Raw genomic sequence first — 16736 nt, forward strand, 5'->3', positions numbered from 1 at the left:
CCTTTATATATTTTTAATAATTTTTATTTACTGGTGCTCTTACCCGGAATCAACCCAGGGGCCCTTCAGTCCGCAGGCCAATGCTCTATCCACTGAGCAACACCGGCCAGGGTGGGTAGTGAGCCTTTTAGGCATATTGGCTTATGGAAGCTTTCTAGTCCTCAAAGGGAGGTTGGTCTGTTCCTTATTTGCAGATACAGGGACAGACTCCAGGACGTAGAATAAGTTGCCCAGGATCATAAAACCAGTCAGTAGTGCCTGACCGGTGTGGCTCAGTTGTTGGACATCTATGAACCAGGAGGTCATGGTTCGATTCCTGGTCAGGGCACACGCCTGGGTTGCGGGCTTGATCCCCAGTAGGGGGCGTGCAGGAGGCAGCCGATCAATGATTCTCATCATTGATGTTTCTATCCCTCTCCCTTCCTCTTTGAAATCAATAGAAATGCATATATTTAAAACAAAACAAAAAAGCCAATCAGTAGCGACCTGAGGTGCATGTGCCTGAGGTCATGCCTGTGACTTGCTGTCGCACGCGCGCGCGCGCGCGTGTGTGTGTGTGTGTGTGTGTGTGTGTGTGTGTGTTGGGGGGGGTGTTTGCGCACCGCTTGCCCTCTGGGCCTGTTCGCAGAAGCGTTGCCGACGCCCTCGCAGGCTGCCAGGCCTCACCTCCCGGGACGTGTGTCTCCTTGCGCCCTGCAGGTCCCCGAGCACTGGCTGGCACAGCTGCTGCGTCCTTCCCGTGACCCATTTCGGTTGCTGCACTGACAGCTTTCCCTAGAGAGATGATGCCGCTCAAGCGCTTTTACTCCGGCAGAGCCAAGAAGTCCTGGGTCCCAGACCTGTATGACCTAGACAGTGACTTGGCTCAGTACCCGGAAGCCATCGTAGGAGGAAGTCCGACTGACTCTGAATTTTCTCATCAGAGGTTTCGGAATTTCCTCTACGTGGAATTTGTCGGGCCTCAGAAGACTCTGCTCAGACTCCGAAACCTCTGCCTGGACTGGTTGCAGCCGGATATTCACACCAAGGAGGAGATCATCGACCTCTTGGTCCTTGAACAGTACCTGAACATCCTCCCCGAGAGGGTCAGGCTCTGGGTGCAGGCTCGGCGGCCGCTGACCTGCGAGAAGCTCGTGGACCTGCTGGAGATGTACCACGAGGTGTACGGGCCTGAAGGTGAGGCGGGGTGGGGTGGCCACAGGACAGCACACCTCCCTCCCTGGCTGCCACAGCCAACCGTGTGATGGGGATGTGTCCCCTGGGGAGCAGTCACCAGGTTACACACCAGCCACCCCCATGAGGCACCGGCTCTGTTTTTTTTCATCTTCACCCGAGGATATTTTTTCCATAGATTTCTAGAGTGGGAGGGGGGAGAGAGTGAGAGAGACATCTATTGGTTGCCTCACTCACAAGCCCCTATGGGGCTGGGGAACCTACAACAGAGGAGCACGTGCCCTTGACCGGGAATCCAACCCACGACTTTTCATTCCTTGGGCCGATGCTCTAACCACTGAACCACCGACCAGGGCCCGGTTCCCTTTTGGAGACCGACGGGTGTGGTGCACTGGGAAGTCATATGTGGCTGCAGTTGTTGGGGGTGCCGTCACAGCCCAGTTTCCACCAGGGTGGTAGCAGCTGAGGGGTGAGGGGCTCAGAACGCTCCAGCGTCCCGTGGAGGTGGATATGCGGTGGGGCATGGGGAGACCCGAGAGTGGGCAGGTGATGGTCAGCGCTAAGTGGGTGTCTGCTGTCCTCTTAGACAACGGTGTCAACATGCAGATTGAAGGCAGATTGAACCGCAATGGAGTAACCAACCCCCTGGCACGTGCCCTCTATTTCTGCAGTGAGTACCAGTCGGGTCATGCCGCCCAGGGGCCCTGTCCTCCCATTTCCCAAAGGTTGCACAGTGGGCATCGGGGCCTCTGAGGGCGGCTGCTGCTGCTCCGAGATCTGAGGGGGCGTAGGTTAATTGATAGTAGATTAGACATTTTATACCCAAGCCAACCCTAACAGTGAAATGCAAGACATGTATTGTTAGGGGTGGAAGTATTTAGTATGGAAGTTTGCAGTGGGCTGTTTCAAGCTGCACCCATAGCCTTCCCAGGAGGGGTGAAGCTCTAAAGCTACTTCACTTGTTAAACAGTTCTTCAGTGAACTTTAAAAAAATTTTTTTAATCAATTCTCTTTTTAAATATATTTTTATTGGATTCAGAGAGAAAGAGAGAGGGAGATAGAAACAACAATGATGAGAGAGAATCATTGATGGACTGCCTCCTACACGGCCCCACACCAGGGACGCGGGGGTATATGGCCCAATCAGGAACCGGGTTGTCATGTCACCTCCTAGGTCAGTGGTTCTCAACCTGTGGATCGCGACTCCCTTTGGAGATTGAACGACCCTTTCACAGGGATTGCCTAAGACCATCAGAAAACACATATATAATTACATATTGTTTTTGTGATTAATCACTCTGCTTTAAATATATTCAATTTGTAACAATGAAAAGATATCTGGCATATCAGATATTTACATTATGATTCATAACAGTAGCAACATTACAGTTATGAAGTAGCAACAAAAATAATTTTATGGTTGGGGGGTCACCACAACATGAACTGTATTAACCCCTTCCCCAGCAGAAACGTGTATACACGTTTTCACAAAATGTTCTTTTTTCAGTCGTCGACGAGTATACTCGTCTAAAAACTTTACCTTCAAAAACCAGCTACATACGTACCATTCTAAATAATTTCATCTAGAAACTTTCTGAGGAAATACTATTCTTAACCACAAAAATGGGAAGAAAAAATAATTACAAACTGTTTTCAACACCAGCATCAAAAGAACCAAAATAAAAAAATTAGTCTGAAAAAGAAATGTTTTTAACAAAAAAATTATTGGGGAAGGGGTTAAAGGGTTGCGGCATTAGGAAGGTTGAGAACCACTGTCGTAGTTCATAGGTCAACCCTCAGCCACTGAGTCACACTGGCCGGGCTGTTCAGTGAACTTTTAGGAGTGTTGCTGCCCTGACCGGTTTGGCTCAGCGTCGGCCTGCGGACTGAAAGGTCCCAGGTTCGATTCCGGTCAAGGGCATATACCTTTGTTGTGGGCACATCCCCAGTAAGGGGTGAGCAGGAGGCAGCTGATCGATGTTTCTAACTCTCTATTTCTCTCTGTAAAAAATCAATAAAATATATTTTAAAAAATAAAAATCATCATTCTCCCCTTTAAAAAAAAAAAAAGGAGCATTGCTTTGGGGGAGGGCGTATGTTTTGTAAGTAGAGTAATGTGCACATTGAGAGAGGCTTGGGTAACTGGACAGCAGAGGGGCTGATGTCCATCTTGGAGGTGGACTTGACCGTGTACAACCTAGGGAACCGCAGAAGTGTCTGCAGGGGGCGAGCTTCTGAAGTAAGCATCAGAACTTGCTTTAGAGCAACCCCCATGTAGTCAAAGCCTCCAGAAACTGCCCCAGGCCTAGGGTGATGGGTAGAGTCCAGGTTGCCCTTGGACGTGTGGAGACCTCTATGTGAGATCTGATTCCTGAAGGCAGGAGCAAGGATGGTGTTCTTGTTGAGGGGGCTATGCACATGGCGGGCGGGGGCACATGTCAGTGCTGTGCTCACCCCAAATGTCTGGCTTTCGCAGGAGACCGGGACCGGGATTGGGACCAGGACTGGGATCGAGACCGAGCCTGGGACCGGGCCTGGGACCGGGCCTGGGACAGGGCCTGGGACCGAGCCTGGGACCGGGGCCGGGCTTGGGAGCGAGCCCGGATGCGGGAGCGGGAGCGGAGGGCCAGAAGCAGGGACCTGTCCTTGCGAGACCGCTGGCCGTATGGCAGGATCCCCAGAAGCAGTAAGTCCTGCGTTCTGACCTTCCTAATGCGCCTGCAAGGCTGGCCGGGCCTTTTCCTTCATGGGCCTTTCTCTCCCCAGGGTTTCCTCCCCGGGATCTTTCCCTTCCTGCTTCGATGGAGAGAGCATTTTCGACGGAAAGAGGGCGCCGCCGTCGGAGCTTTATGCAGTACGAGTTGCAGTCCCAGGTATGTTTCGGTTCCCTCTCTCCATTACGTGGCAGAGCTGCCTTTTTTCCCAAGAGGGCGTGTGTGCTCATCTGCCCCCTAAAATCCCACCTGGGCGGGGAGCCCCAGTTACTCTTGAACGGATCCCAGGTCTGTCCCCAGCGGTGGCAAGTGGCCAGAGTGACCGCTTCCTGTTTTGTGCCTCCTCCACGTGTCAGAGGAACTCTCTGCTACTCAGGAGTGAATCGCTTGGTGCCTTGCATATCGGTCATGTGGGCATGCGGGGGTGCAGCCCCCATTCCTGGGGGACTCGAGTGTAGCTTGTGCAGCTGTGGGCACCACTGGTGATTACAGATGCAAAGGGAACAGCTGCTGTAGAGCTCCCCACGTGCGATAGATGAACAATTTTGCACCAAAGCATCATTTCTCTTTCATAGGGAATTGCCATTCAGAATTTACTGTACATTTATTATCCTCCGATGAGGCCAATGGAATACAAAGATATGAAAACTGCCTTTTCCCTTTGGCCATTGCCCTTGGGGTCTGTTAACAACAGAGGTGGTGACCCTGCTGACTCCCTCAGTCCACCAAGTTCTTGACCTGTCTGTGGTCTGCCAGCCCCCACGGGAGGAGCTCGGGTCTCCTTGCTGCCTCACAGGTGCCTCTTCACACCTGAGCCCAGCACAGCTCTTGCTCTCGAACTTCCTGTTGCTTCAAGTGATGGGACTCAGCCACGCAGGTGGTACCTGTGCCAGCTTTGCGCTGCCTCCTGATCTCTCCTCGCTCATTTGGGTCCTAAAGGTCCTCAGCGTAACCTAGTTTCATTTTTGAAGCTCTGCGTAGTTTTGGTGGTTTTTGGTGTCTAATCACTGGGCACGGACACTTGCTCTCCCCTTAAATCCCAGTGCCTGTGCTCATGTATCTTTCCCAGTAGAGATGCACCTAATTGTGCAACTCCTTTTTTTGCTGCATTTTCTCTCTGGAGGCCCATGGGGACAGACTCTGGTGAGGCCTGCGTTGGCTGTTTTAGGGTGCAGTGTCAAACCAGGGCGCAGGGAAGCTCACCGAGGGCAGGAAGGTTCAGAACTCAATTAATGCCCATGCCACTCGCCAGCAGTGGAGCTCTATAATACATTATCAGAGTATGTTTACATAGGGTTTAATGTGTGTTTCCTTTACATGCTTTTTCCTATGTAAACCACACATCACATTGCAGAACAGCCTCCCCCACGGCACTGCCAGGCGGGCTAATGCCCTTCTCCCCATTTTGGAGAACCTGAGGCTCAGGAGTTTTCTGTCCCCAAGGCTGCACAGCTCAAAGGCTGCAGTTCTTCTTTGGCCCTACTCTGTGGCTCTGAAACCTGTGGGCTCCCCACGGCCCCTTCTCCCTCCTCCCGTGTCTCAGGCCTTGGTGCCGTACTCCCTGGGACCACCGCCCTCTGCAAGCAGCCATGTCTTAGTGCAGCAGTAAGACAAGGTTTTGCATAGAAGGCTCTCTGAGTAATACAGGGAACTTAACAATTCTTTTTAAGAAAATATCCATTAGAACACAAAAGACAGCTGTGAAATGAAGGCACTCAGTGCCTAACATCACCCCTGGGTTATTTGGAACTTCTACATGCCCAGAGGAGCCCACAGTGTAGCCGTGTTGTGCAAAGCATGTGTGTGCAAGACATGGATGTGTGTGTGTGTGCAGGGGTGGGAGGCTTAAGTCACACTTCCTGATCAAATGTCTGCTAAAATGCATTTCTTTCTGTTCCCCGCATATGCCATGCATAGTCGATATTTAGCCTGTTGAAGCTTTCCCACCAGCCCCCTCTCTCTGTGTCAAAATATTGCCCACCACTGAATGCCCCACAAAAGACTCTCTACAAAACTTTTGCTCACTAGTCCAGCCCACCCTGAACTGTCCCTCTACTAAGCCCATTTAGCACTGATTATCTGTACCCCACTTTATTGTTTATTGTTCTCTAATTGTTTCATGAGTCTTTTCTCTCCAACCAAATTATAAGCTGCATGAGGGCAAGGAATGTGTGTCATACGTCTTTTGGATCTTCCTCAGACTATAGCGCCAAGGTAGGTACAAAGTAGGTCCCTAGTAAAACTTGACTTGGACCACTCAGAACCCCAAACGCTGTGAGCACTTTCTACATACCTTTGTATGTTGTAGCTCCCATGTCGCAAGCATTCTTCTCTCTCTGGATGCCCCTCGGACAGGCCCCACTGAGAGGTCCATGTTTGCTGTTTCAGGACACGATGTCATACCAGGACATGGTGAAGCTCACTGAGGACAGGAAGGCGCAGAACTCGATCAAGGACAACATGGAGAACTACAGGAAGCTGCTGTTCCTGGGTAAGCCACTGCTCCCGCAGGCACTGGAGCATTTTGCCACCTTCCTCTTTGCAACTGCAGGATGGTAGAGTCCACGTTGATCAATCTGGACTTCAAGGGTAATCAGAAACCTTTGAAAGATCTCAAAGCAGAAGCATAAACAAAGAGATTTCTGTTTCTAAGAAATCCTTCTGGCTCTGGGTGCAGACCCTATTGCACAGGGTTGGGGGAACACAGAGATGGCACTTGCCACAAGAGCTGATGCTTTCATAGGTGGTGACAGCAGACTTTTAAATACACACTCAGGACGGGACCCTAACATCCCATGTGCACCTCCAAGAAGAACCTAGCTTGGCCTAGCAGGCAGTTGGCCGTGCAGGTCTGGTGTGGTGGAGAGAGAGCTGTACCGAGAGTTCTGTGTGAGGCAGTGGAGCCTTGAGGAGCTCCAGTGTCGGCAGAAGAGGCAGGGAAAGAAGAGTCAAGAGGTAGGAGGACACCCTTGGAGGCCAGTGAAACAGGACATCAAGATGGAGGAGGTGGTTAGGAAAAGGTGAAGCCTGAAAAAGATGCAGTGAGTTTAGGGAGGCATGAAGGTCTCTCTGTACAAAAGAGTAGGTGGAGTCAGGAAGATTAATTACATTCACATTAGAACGAGCTAAGGAATGGTAGTAAGGAAGTGAAACTGCAAATACAAGACACCCCAAGGATTGGATTTGGGCTACTTCATATTTAGTGGCTCAGCGAAAGGCAGACATCAATTTATAGTGCTGAGTCTTGGTCCCCAACTTGAGTATGAGCTGTCGTATTATTGTGAACAGGGCTTCAGCTTGCCGAAGATGATGGCCACTCCCACATGACACAAGGCCATTCACGGTCAAAGAGAAGTGCCTACCCAAGCACCAGTCGAGGTAAGCACTAGGTAGATGACGCATAGTGGCCACTTTAATCGGTGAGATGGGCACTGATCTGTACATACACACAGCGAGTCCTCACTTAACGTCCATAGGCTCTGGAACTGTATGTAAAATGAGCAGGCTAATTGATGTCAACAGGGTTAAGTTCCTACGGCATCTCAGCAATGTTAAAATGAAACAATATCACTCGAGGACCTGCTGTACTGATAAGCTTTGAGCAATTTATATTCACACCACCGTCACGGAAGACCTACTGTGATTTTGCACAAGTACAGGAACTAGGGAGTATTTACATTTCGTGTTTCTTTTCAGGTCTGAGAACCATGCCTGAAGCCAAAAAGTCAACCCATCGCCGGGGGATCTGTGAAGAGGAGGCTTCGCATGGAGCGATCATGGAAAAATTCAAGAATGTTTGGCAAAACCCCAACTCGGCAAGAGCGAGAATACCTAGTGACCGGTTTCCAAGGGTCCCCAGAAGGGCAGACCACGATTGGAAAGACGTGTCCTTAGACAGAGAGTCGGTGATTCAGGAGGGGGGCTGTGCAGAGAATGCCTGTCGGGGAGCTTGTAATTGTAACTCAAACCTTGTTTCCAAAAAGAAAGTTCTCGAGAGAAAAAGGCGCTATGAGTTTGACACCGATGGGAAGGGTTCTGCTCACGATCAGAGAGACTCTCCCCGGAAGAAACCCTTTGAAGGCAGTGAGATGAGAAGAGCCATGAGCATGAGCAGCCTTAGCCCCCCTTCTGCCGAGTCGCAGCCGCTTGATTTTGCCGCCATGCCCTATGTGTGTGATGAGTGCGGGAGGGCTTTCGGTGTGATTTCTGAGTTTGTCGAACATCAGATCATGCACACTAGAGAGAATCTCTATGAGTATGGTGAAGCGTTTATCCGTAGTGTGGCTGTCACTCAGAAAAGTGCGGCTCGGGGGAAATGCTTTGAGTGTAAGGAGTGTGGGGAAACCTTCGATAAGACAGCCGATCTTGCTGAGCATTGTCAGATTCACGCTAGAGGGCATCTCACAGATTGTAATGATGAGGAATATGAGGAGCCCTTCATGCCTAGCCCCACCTTCAGTGAGCTTCAGAAAATGTATGGGAAAGAGAAATTCTATGAGTGTAAGGTGTGTAAGGAAACCTTCCTTCATAGTTCTGCTCTGGTTGAACACCAGAAGAAAATCCATGGGAGAGATGACAAAGATGATGAAGTCTTCAAGCCCAACCCAGCCTTTAAGGGGCTGCAGAGAATGCATGCTAAAGAGAAGACGTACGAATGTAAGGTGTGTGGGGAGACCTTCCGCCACAGCTCATCGCTGAAAGAACATCAGAAGATTCACACCAGAGAAAACCTGTCTGAAAACAAGAGCAAAGCGTGTGAGGAAACCTTTATTGTTGGTCAGCCCATTAGAAGGCGTCAGAAATATTTCTTACAGGGAAACTTCTGTGGCTTTAACGATGATGGGGCTGCCTTTGGGCAAAACCTATTCCCCGGTGAGCATCCCTCAGTTCATTTTCAGAAGAATTCCTATGAAGGCGGGGCGTATGGGAATTCTGTCATTCATAGCAGGCCCTTTACTGAGTCTCGGAAGAGTCATACTATAACAAGACCACCTGAGAACGAGGACGAGAAGGCATTCACCATTAGCTCTAATCCTGATGACAACCAGATGACCACTAAAGAAAATGTCCTTGAGAAGAAACCAAATGAGAGGTCTGTTATTCATAGCTTATCTTTGGCTGAAGTTCAGAAATGTCACAGTGCCGTGGGGCCCAATAAACCAAAAGTGATTGCAGAGTCTACCATTACAAGCCCAAATATTACTGAACAGAAAATCCATGCTGGAGAGAAGACCTCTGAAGAAAAGAAGAATGAGAGGTCCGTTATCCATAGCTTACCCGTTTTCAAACTTCCCAAAAGTCCCAGTGGAAACGAATGGAATGAGAAGGGAGGATTCTCAAATCTTCATGCTAAGCAACAGAAACCTCCTGCCAGACCCACCCCTAATGAAGGGGACAAGAGTAACAGCTACAAGGACTCTGTTATACGCCGTGTATCTGGTACTGAACCTCCAAAAAGTCTTGCTGCAGAGGGAGCCAATGAGTTTAAGAAGGATGGCCAATCGACTGTTACCAAATCAAATGTCCCTGAACATCAGAAGGTTCGTGCCAAGAAGAAAAACGTCGAGCGCAGGAACTGCGAGACTTCAGTAATTCACTCCCTGCACTTCGGTGAACCTGAAACCGTTCGCCCCAGAGAGAAACTCTATGAATGTCCAGAGTGTGGAGAGTCCTTTGTTCGTAGCTCCGACCTCACTGAACATCAGAAGATTCACCATAGAAAGAAGCCTTTTGGAAGCAAAAACTACGAACGATCTGTTATTCGCAGCGTAGCCTCCGCTGATCCACAGACAAGTTATGCTGAACAGCCAGTGCAGGTGAGATATGGCCAAGAGCCGGAAGGGATGACTTGCATTCAGCAGCCAGAGCAGGCTAGTTTTCTTGACGAGCTAGTGGAGATGAGTTATGTGAAAGAGCCAGTGCAAGGTTACGGTCAGGAGCCAGTGGGGCTGACCTGCCTTCAAGAGCCAGAAGGGATGACCTGCCTTCAGGAGCCAATGCAGAATTGTTTCTTCGAAGACCTAGTGGAGATGAATTATGTTGAGGAACCAGTGCAGGGTTACGGTCAGGAGCCAGTGGGGATGATTTGCATTCAACAGCCAGCACAGGCAGGTCATCCTCGCCAGCCGGGAGTGAGTTCTGCTGGACAGCCAGCACAGGCAAGTCATCCTCGCCAGCCAGTGGGAGTGAGTTCTGCTGGACAGCCAGCACAGGCAAGTCATCCTCGCCAGCCAGTGGGAGTGAGTTCTGCTGGACAGCCAGCACAGGCAAGTCATCCTCGCCAGCCAGTGGGAGTGAGTTCTGCTGGACAGCCAGCACAGGCAAGTCATCCTCGCCAGCCAGTGGGAGTGAGTTCTGCTGGACAGCCAGCACAGGCAAGTCATCCTCGCCAGCCAGTGGGAGTGAGTTCTGCTGGACAGCCAGCACAGGCAAGTCATCCTCGCCAGCCAGTGGGAGTGAGTTCTGCTGGACAGCCAGCACAGGCAAGTCATCCTCGCCAGCCAGTGGGAGTGAGTTCTGCTGGACAGCCAGCACAGGCAAGTCATCCTCGCCAGCCAGTGGGAGTGAGTTCTGCTGGACAGCCGGCACAGGCAAGTCATCCTCGCCAGCCAGTAGGAATGAGTTCTGCTGGACAGCCGGCACAGGCAAGTTGTGCTCGGCATCCAGTGCCGCAAGAATGTAAGGACTGTGGGCAATCCTTCGCGACCATTGAAGACCTTGGTGCCCATCAGAAAATCTACACTCAAGAGGAGTTCCATGGAGGTTCTGTTATTCGGGGTGCAGTCGGTGGCAGGCCTGAGCAGGAAGAGCCTGAGCTGGAGGAGGAGGAAGAGGAGGAAGATTCAATCTATGGATGTAAGGACTGTGGGCTGGGCTTTGCAGATCGGGCCGACCTTAAGGACCATCAGAAAGTTCATGGCAGAGAGTACCTCGTCGACACTCGTGAGTACACGCAGTCTGTAATTCACACCCATTCCATCAGCGAGTATCAGAGAGACAACACTGGAGAGCAGCTCTTCGAATGCCCAGCATGTGGCGAGTCTTTCGTTCACAGCTCATTCCTGTTTGAGCATCAGAAAGTTCATGAGCAAGACCCATACTATGGCCACAGGAGGTATGATGAGCCTTTTATGAATCCTTTCATCATTAACCCACAGAGGTTCCGTGCCCCACAGGCAAATCCTACAGCGATGTATTTTCAGTGCCATGTGTGTGGTCAAGATTTCATTCATGGCTCTGTCTTTAATGAGCATCTGGCACTTCACATGGGAGAGGGCTCTCCAGAGCAGGCCCAGAGGAGCAATGACACTGTCAGTGCAGGCTTGGCCCTCGCCGAGTTACAGAGAAGCCAGGCCGAAGAGAAGCACTACGAGTGTGGAATATGCGGAGAGGCCTTCCTCAGCCAGGCAGACCTGAGGGAGCACAAGAAAATCCACGAGAAGGATGACGAGCCCTACGATTACGGGGCTTCCTTCGTTCATACCTCGTTTCTTACCGAACCCCCTAAGGGAGAGTCTCCATTCTTTGAGTGCAAGGACTGTGGGAAGTCCTTCATTCACAACACAGTTCTCATTAAGCACCAGCAGTTCCATGTTGAAGAGGAAGAAGCAGCAGCCCAGGAAGTCGAAGCCAATGTTCTTGTTCCACGAGAAGTTCTGCGGATCCAGGGGTCGAACATGGAAGCTGCCGAGCCAGAAGTGGAGGCCGCTGAACCTGAAGTAGAGGCTGCTGAGCCCAATGTGGAGGCCGCTGAGCCCAATGGGGAGGCTGAAGGACCAGATGGGGAGGCTGCGGAGCCAAATGGAGAGGCCGAACAGCCCAACGGAGAGGCCGAACAGCCCAACGGGGATGCTGATGAGCCAGATGGCGCAGGAATCGAAGACCCCGAAGAGAGAGAGGAAGAGCTAGAGGGGAAGGCTGAAGAGCCAGAGGGAGATGCTGACGAGCCAGATGGTGCAGGGATCGAAGACCCAGAAGAGGAAGATGAAGAGGAAGAGATTCAGGTTGAAGAACCATACTATGACTGCAGGGAATGTGGAGAGTCCTTCACTACCACCTCGGCCTACGGGGAGCACCGGCAGACCCATGCCAGAGTGATCATATTTGAGTCTGGAAATGTCTATGGGGAAGGCTCCCACTACACTGGGCAGGCCAGCACCAGCACTCAGGGCAGCGATAGGGCTGACGACAAGTACTTCAAATGTGATGTCTGCGGTCAGTTCTTCAGCGACCGCCTCTCCCTCGCTAGACACCAGAACACCCACACTGGCTGAGAGCACAAGTGGAAGGATGGACAGCCTTTCCTGGCTTAGGACCTGACCCTCACAGCAAATCCACAGCAACCCATAGTAACGTCAGAAGGACACTTAGCTTGTCTTGTACACACTGACTTAACCTCAGATAACTTGGACTGGAAAGGAACTAGAGGCGGTTCCATTGGTCTTACCTCTTTCCCCATCATACACCAGTGCGTGCATGTGGGGAAGCCACAGCACATCCCTTTCATCCTAGTGACCAGGTTGAGGGACAGTCCTAGGAGAGCTGAGACTACAGAAATAGCCCCAACCAAATGATACTTCTCTAACCTATATATAACTTTCCTGAGCTGTATATAAAATAGCAAATCATAGCAAACAGTAGTCACAGGTACTTGGATTTAATGATACAGAGTTACAGTTTACTGTGCAGAGATACCTCCGTGGTATGCTTTGATTTTTGTTGTTGTTTGGAAGAGGAAATGAGCAACACACTTGTTAATATCTTAGTTCCTGTGAAAGATTTGTTGTGCATTATTTTAACCCCTTCAGTATCTTTCTGAGTAATTGTGTTGTCCCTTACTCTTAAATATTCCTGTCAAGGTGTAGGCATGCAAGATAATGTCCTTTCCTCTGTGCGGTTCGAAAGGAGTTCTTTGAGCTTCCTTTTCAGCCATCTTGTCTACACCAACACCTTGTAACCTAATGCTGTATACGCCTTTGCAATTTGTGGATTGACCTTTTGTGACCCTAGTTGATCCTTTGCCATATTGTACCTTGCAGTGATTGTCATGCAAAAATACTGCAAGTTTGTGTTTGTTTAACCAACTTAATGTGTGCTCGAGAGTGAATCCACAAACGCCAACCTTTTCCCTGTAAACCTTGCTTCTTTGCCTTTAAGAGAGTGGGTTGCAACCATCACTAGATCGCGACAGTGCCTAATGAAGGTTGAAACCGTCAGGAGAGCCTCTCCTGTTGTAAATATGGATGCAGGTGACAACTGTCATCACTTTTTGTGCGCTTTCTGCCTTAAGTGACACGTAGCAGCGTGGCTTTGTTAGTGTGTGCCGCCACGAGTCAGCTTGCACCTGGGCGCCCAGGAGCTTGTATCCTTAGAGCTTTCTATTACCGAACCTAATTCTTGTCTTCACCTGTCTGACCCTCAGCCCCGTGTCTAACTCGCATTTTTTTAAAAAGAAAAGCTTTCTTTACAGTCAACCTAAGCTTAACATGGACTCAGGTTCCCAGCGCCTTAATTTGTTTTGTCACCATTGTTCTCTCCTCGTTCAGCCCTCCTGAGTAGTTTTGATCTGATTCCATTAATTACAGATCGACCTCACAGCTTGCGGTTTCCTGTGTCTTTTTCTGTGGGCCACTTGTGCTCCTTTTGCTTCCCCTCACTCCTGCGTCGTGACTATTGAGGGGTTTTTTTTTTCTTTTTTCTTGGCTTTGAGTTGACTGGAAAAATAATTTTAAAATTTAAAAAAAAATGTAAAGTGGATCTGATGAAGAAGTGAACAAAAGATAAGAGCAGATCATTTGAGAAAGAAAATGCCAATGCTTTCTTTGGGAACATGCCCAAATCTCACTCTCCTAGATCTGCATGGTTAGGGCTTGTGAGTGTCAGAGCTGCTGGGAGTGCCAAAGTCCGGAGGAGTTGAGGGGCTGAGGGCATGGAGCAGAATGGAGGAAGCCAAAGAAAGGAGCCCTAACACAGCAGCAGACCGGGAGGGTGAGGAAGCAGGCAGAGGGAAACACCGGAAATGGACTGGAAGGCCAGGTCGGGGAGAATATGGCCTGGGCACTTTAGAGGGGGCCATCTGGATGGCACAGTGGTGGCGAGGGCCAGCTGCATCGAAAGACCGGAGGTTGGAACGGACATCCGGAAAAATGGGAGCAGGGCCCGTGAGAAGGGAGCCATTGCTGATGTTGGGGCCAACTCGGGTTCGTCCCTGTTGGCAGCACCAATTGGTAGCTCCTTCTCAGAAAGCAACTTGCCAAATGTCAGGGTGTCCGTTCCAACCTCGTGTTCGTGAAAAATTAGGAACAACTTTGATGCCAACCAATAGAATGATTAAATGAACATATCTGATTCTTACTCAGCTGTTTTAAAAATGATAATCATGCAGAGTTATGTAGTAGCGTGGAAATATATTTACAGAATATTAAGTGGAAAAAAGCAGGACACAGAATTATATTTATACTACAATTATAACTGTTTAAAAAGGTATGCTTTTAATCAACAGCTGTTGTGTTGTAGGCTTCTAGTTGAGCATTATTTTTCTTAAATTCCTTGATGTTCTTAATGGTGGTGGTGTTGTTACTAAAAAGTTTGTAGTCATGTCTCCATTGCGAACAAAATTTGAACTCATTATCAGATACTTGGAAAATACAGAAAAGTGGAGGAAAACAAACCATATTCCCACCATCCAAAGACAGATACACTCTTTAGTATATTGTTTCTTGTTTCTGTGCACAGGGTTATGATTATAACTGTGTCAAAATGTGTATTCAAAGTTGATGTTATGTCACCTTGGTTTTCAAATGTCCCTTATTAATAGTGTTCTGATTTTAAAAAGTTTATTATGCTTCTATTACAAGCATAATACATACCCAAAGGAAAAAAATTGGAAGATACAGTAAATTAGAAAAGAAAAAAACTTCACTCATATTCCCAACTCCCAACAACTGAATATCTTGATCTGTTTCCTCCATCTTGTGCACAAACTTATGGTGAGTGTTGAATATGTATGCATCAAGTCTACAGTGATAATAAGCGTGGAGAATCATTAACATAGTGTTGTTATTATGGAATTAATGGTTAAATATTTTGTCTCAAATTCCTTGGGTGATCTTTGGTGTTTTGCTATTAAATCTTATGTATGTATTTTCCCATTGCAAATATAATACTCAGAATTTGGGGGAATTCAATCAATTAGAAAAGAAATCCACCCATATTCCCAGCACCTAACAGCTCCTATTAACATCTGTCTGTACACCAGTCTGTGATTGTTAGGGTGTTAATGATAAGTATGCATAGAGTCAAAGATGGGAAGAAATATGGAAAGTAATTAAGAAATAGGTGTGTGGTTGTGGGATTATGGTTAAGTATTTTGTCTTGATTTCCTTGAATGATCTTTATCGTAGTGTTTTGGTAATTCACCTTTATTATATCTATTTCCATAGTAATCACAGCGTGTGTTCATTATAGAAACTTGCAGAAATGTAGAAGAGATACACCCATATTTTCATCATCCAAAGACTGTGGTTAACATCTTGAAATATTTTTGCATCTTGTTTCTGTGCACAGGTTTTTGGTTTGTTAATATGGTTGTGGTCGTTCTATCTCTCTGTAATAGTGTCACCAATAAAAATAAAGTTAACAATAAGATCTTTCCAGTCTCTTCTTTTATCCATTTTAAGTGTCTGGGATTGATAACAGTTTTTAAAATTATAAATCCAAAAACTTAGTGCCTTCTTAGGCCTTCACTTTTGCCTTAAAACTCTTATTTCAGTTTTAAGTATTGCATATTTTGATTCGAAGGGATTTTTAAATGCATGATTCCACATTTTTAGCTATGTTTATACAATTAAAACATTCTTAATAGTGTTTAATCAGTAGATGAGTGGATAAAAAAGCTGCGGTACATTTATACCATGGAATACTATGCAGCAGTAAAAAAGAAGAATATCTTGCCCTTTATGACAGCATGGAGGGACCTGGAGAGTATAATGCTAAGTGAAATAAGTCAGTCAGAGAAAGACAGGTATCACATGACCGCACTCGTGTGGAATCTTAAGTAACAAAATAAACTGATGATCGGAGTGGATTCAGAGACATGGAGCATGGAACAGAGTGTTAAATCTCAGGGAAGGCGGGGGAGGGTGGGTGGATGGGAGGTAGTCGACCAAAGACCATGTATGTATATATGCATGGCCCATGGACACAGACAATAGGGTGCTGAAGGCCTGGTGTGGGGGGTTGGAGGGGGTCACTGGGGGGAAAAGGGGAACATAGGTAATACTTTGAACAATAGGGGAAAAAAACACGATAACCACATGTGAATTTCAATTATTTGAGTCGGTATTCCTAAATCTTCCCTGAGGTTAAAAGGTGTTTTTCTTGAGGTGTCATGTCCCTTGTTGTAAACCTGACCTCACCACCAGAAACATCCTAGGCAACTTGACGGGTTGTGCCCCAGATATGTTGGGAGGTGATTTTTAAATATGCCTGTGCGTCCATCATGGCCAGAGATGTCCAGCCAGGTTGCCCCATCCCCAGTTGGGGATTGTGCCCCTGATTCTATGACACAAAGGAGATTTCCCGTATTTGACATCCTTCTAAGCCCCTTAGCGACTCTGGAGTTTGTCAGAGCCCTGCGTTCTTTCGTACTCTCAGGACTTGTGTGTATTAAAATGGAAGTCCATCCTGATTCAGTCATGTCCTGTGGTGTCTGACTGGTCACAACTCTGATGGTCCTGTGAGAGGGAGCATCAGTGTAGGTCATGGTGAGAGGGTCAGTTCTTGCGTAAGATTGATTTCCCGAAGAGTATATCATGGAAGGAAGTAGACGAAGGGAATGCAGTGAGGGTC

At 48.3% G+C, this 16736-nt stretch overlaps 1 protein-coding gene across 6 annotated transcripts in view; it reads left to right on the plus strand.

Moving 5' to 3' along the window:
- The window catches only part of PEG3 (paternally expressed 3), a 22270-nt gene extending 6737 nt beyond the window's left edge, over positions 1-15533 (plus strand). Inside the window, exons 3-11 of one of the 6 annotated variants that reach the window (XM_015561747.1) lie at positions 700-1176; positions 1760-1843; positions 3650-3859; positions 3940-4046; positions 6276-6378; positions 7176-7265; positions 7584-9994; positions 10046-10477; positions 10532-15533. In XM_015561747.1, coding sequence (XP_015417233.1) covers positions 783-1176; positions 1760-1843; positions 3650-3859; positions 3940-4046; positions 6276-6378; positions 7176-7265; positions 7584-9994; positions 10046-10477; positions 10532-12160 — 5460 coding nt within the window. In that variant the 5' untranslated portion in view covers positions 700-782 and the 3' untranslated portion in view covers positions 12161-15533. Of the gene's footprint in view, positions 1-699; positions 1177-1759; positions 1844-3649; positions 3860-3939; positions 4047-6275; positions 6379-7175; positions 7266-7583; positions 9995-10045 lie in introns of all 6 variants that reach the window. The other 5 variants (XM_015561739.1, XM_006753301.2, XM_015561741.1 and 2 more) reach the window with 5 other exon arrangements.
- The last annotated feature ends 1203 nt before the right edge of the window (positions 15534-16736 follow it).

Source organism: Myotis davidii, unplaced genomic scaffold (assembly GCF_000327345.1).
Source record: "Myotis davidii unplaced genomic scaffold, ASM32734v1 scaffold431, whole genome shotgun sequence".
Taxonomy (NCBI): Eukaryota; Metazoa; Chordata; class Mammalia; order Chiroptera; family Vespertilionidae; genus Myotis; species Myotis davidii.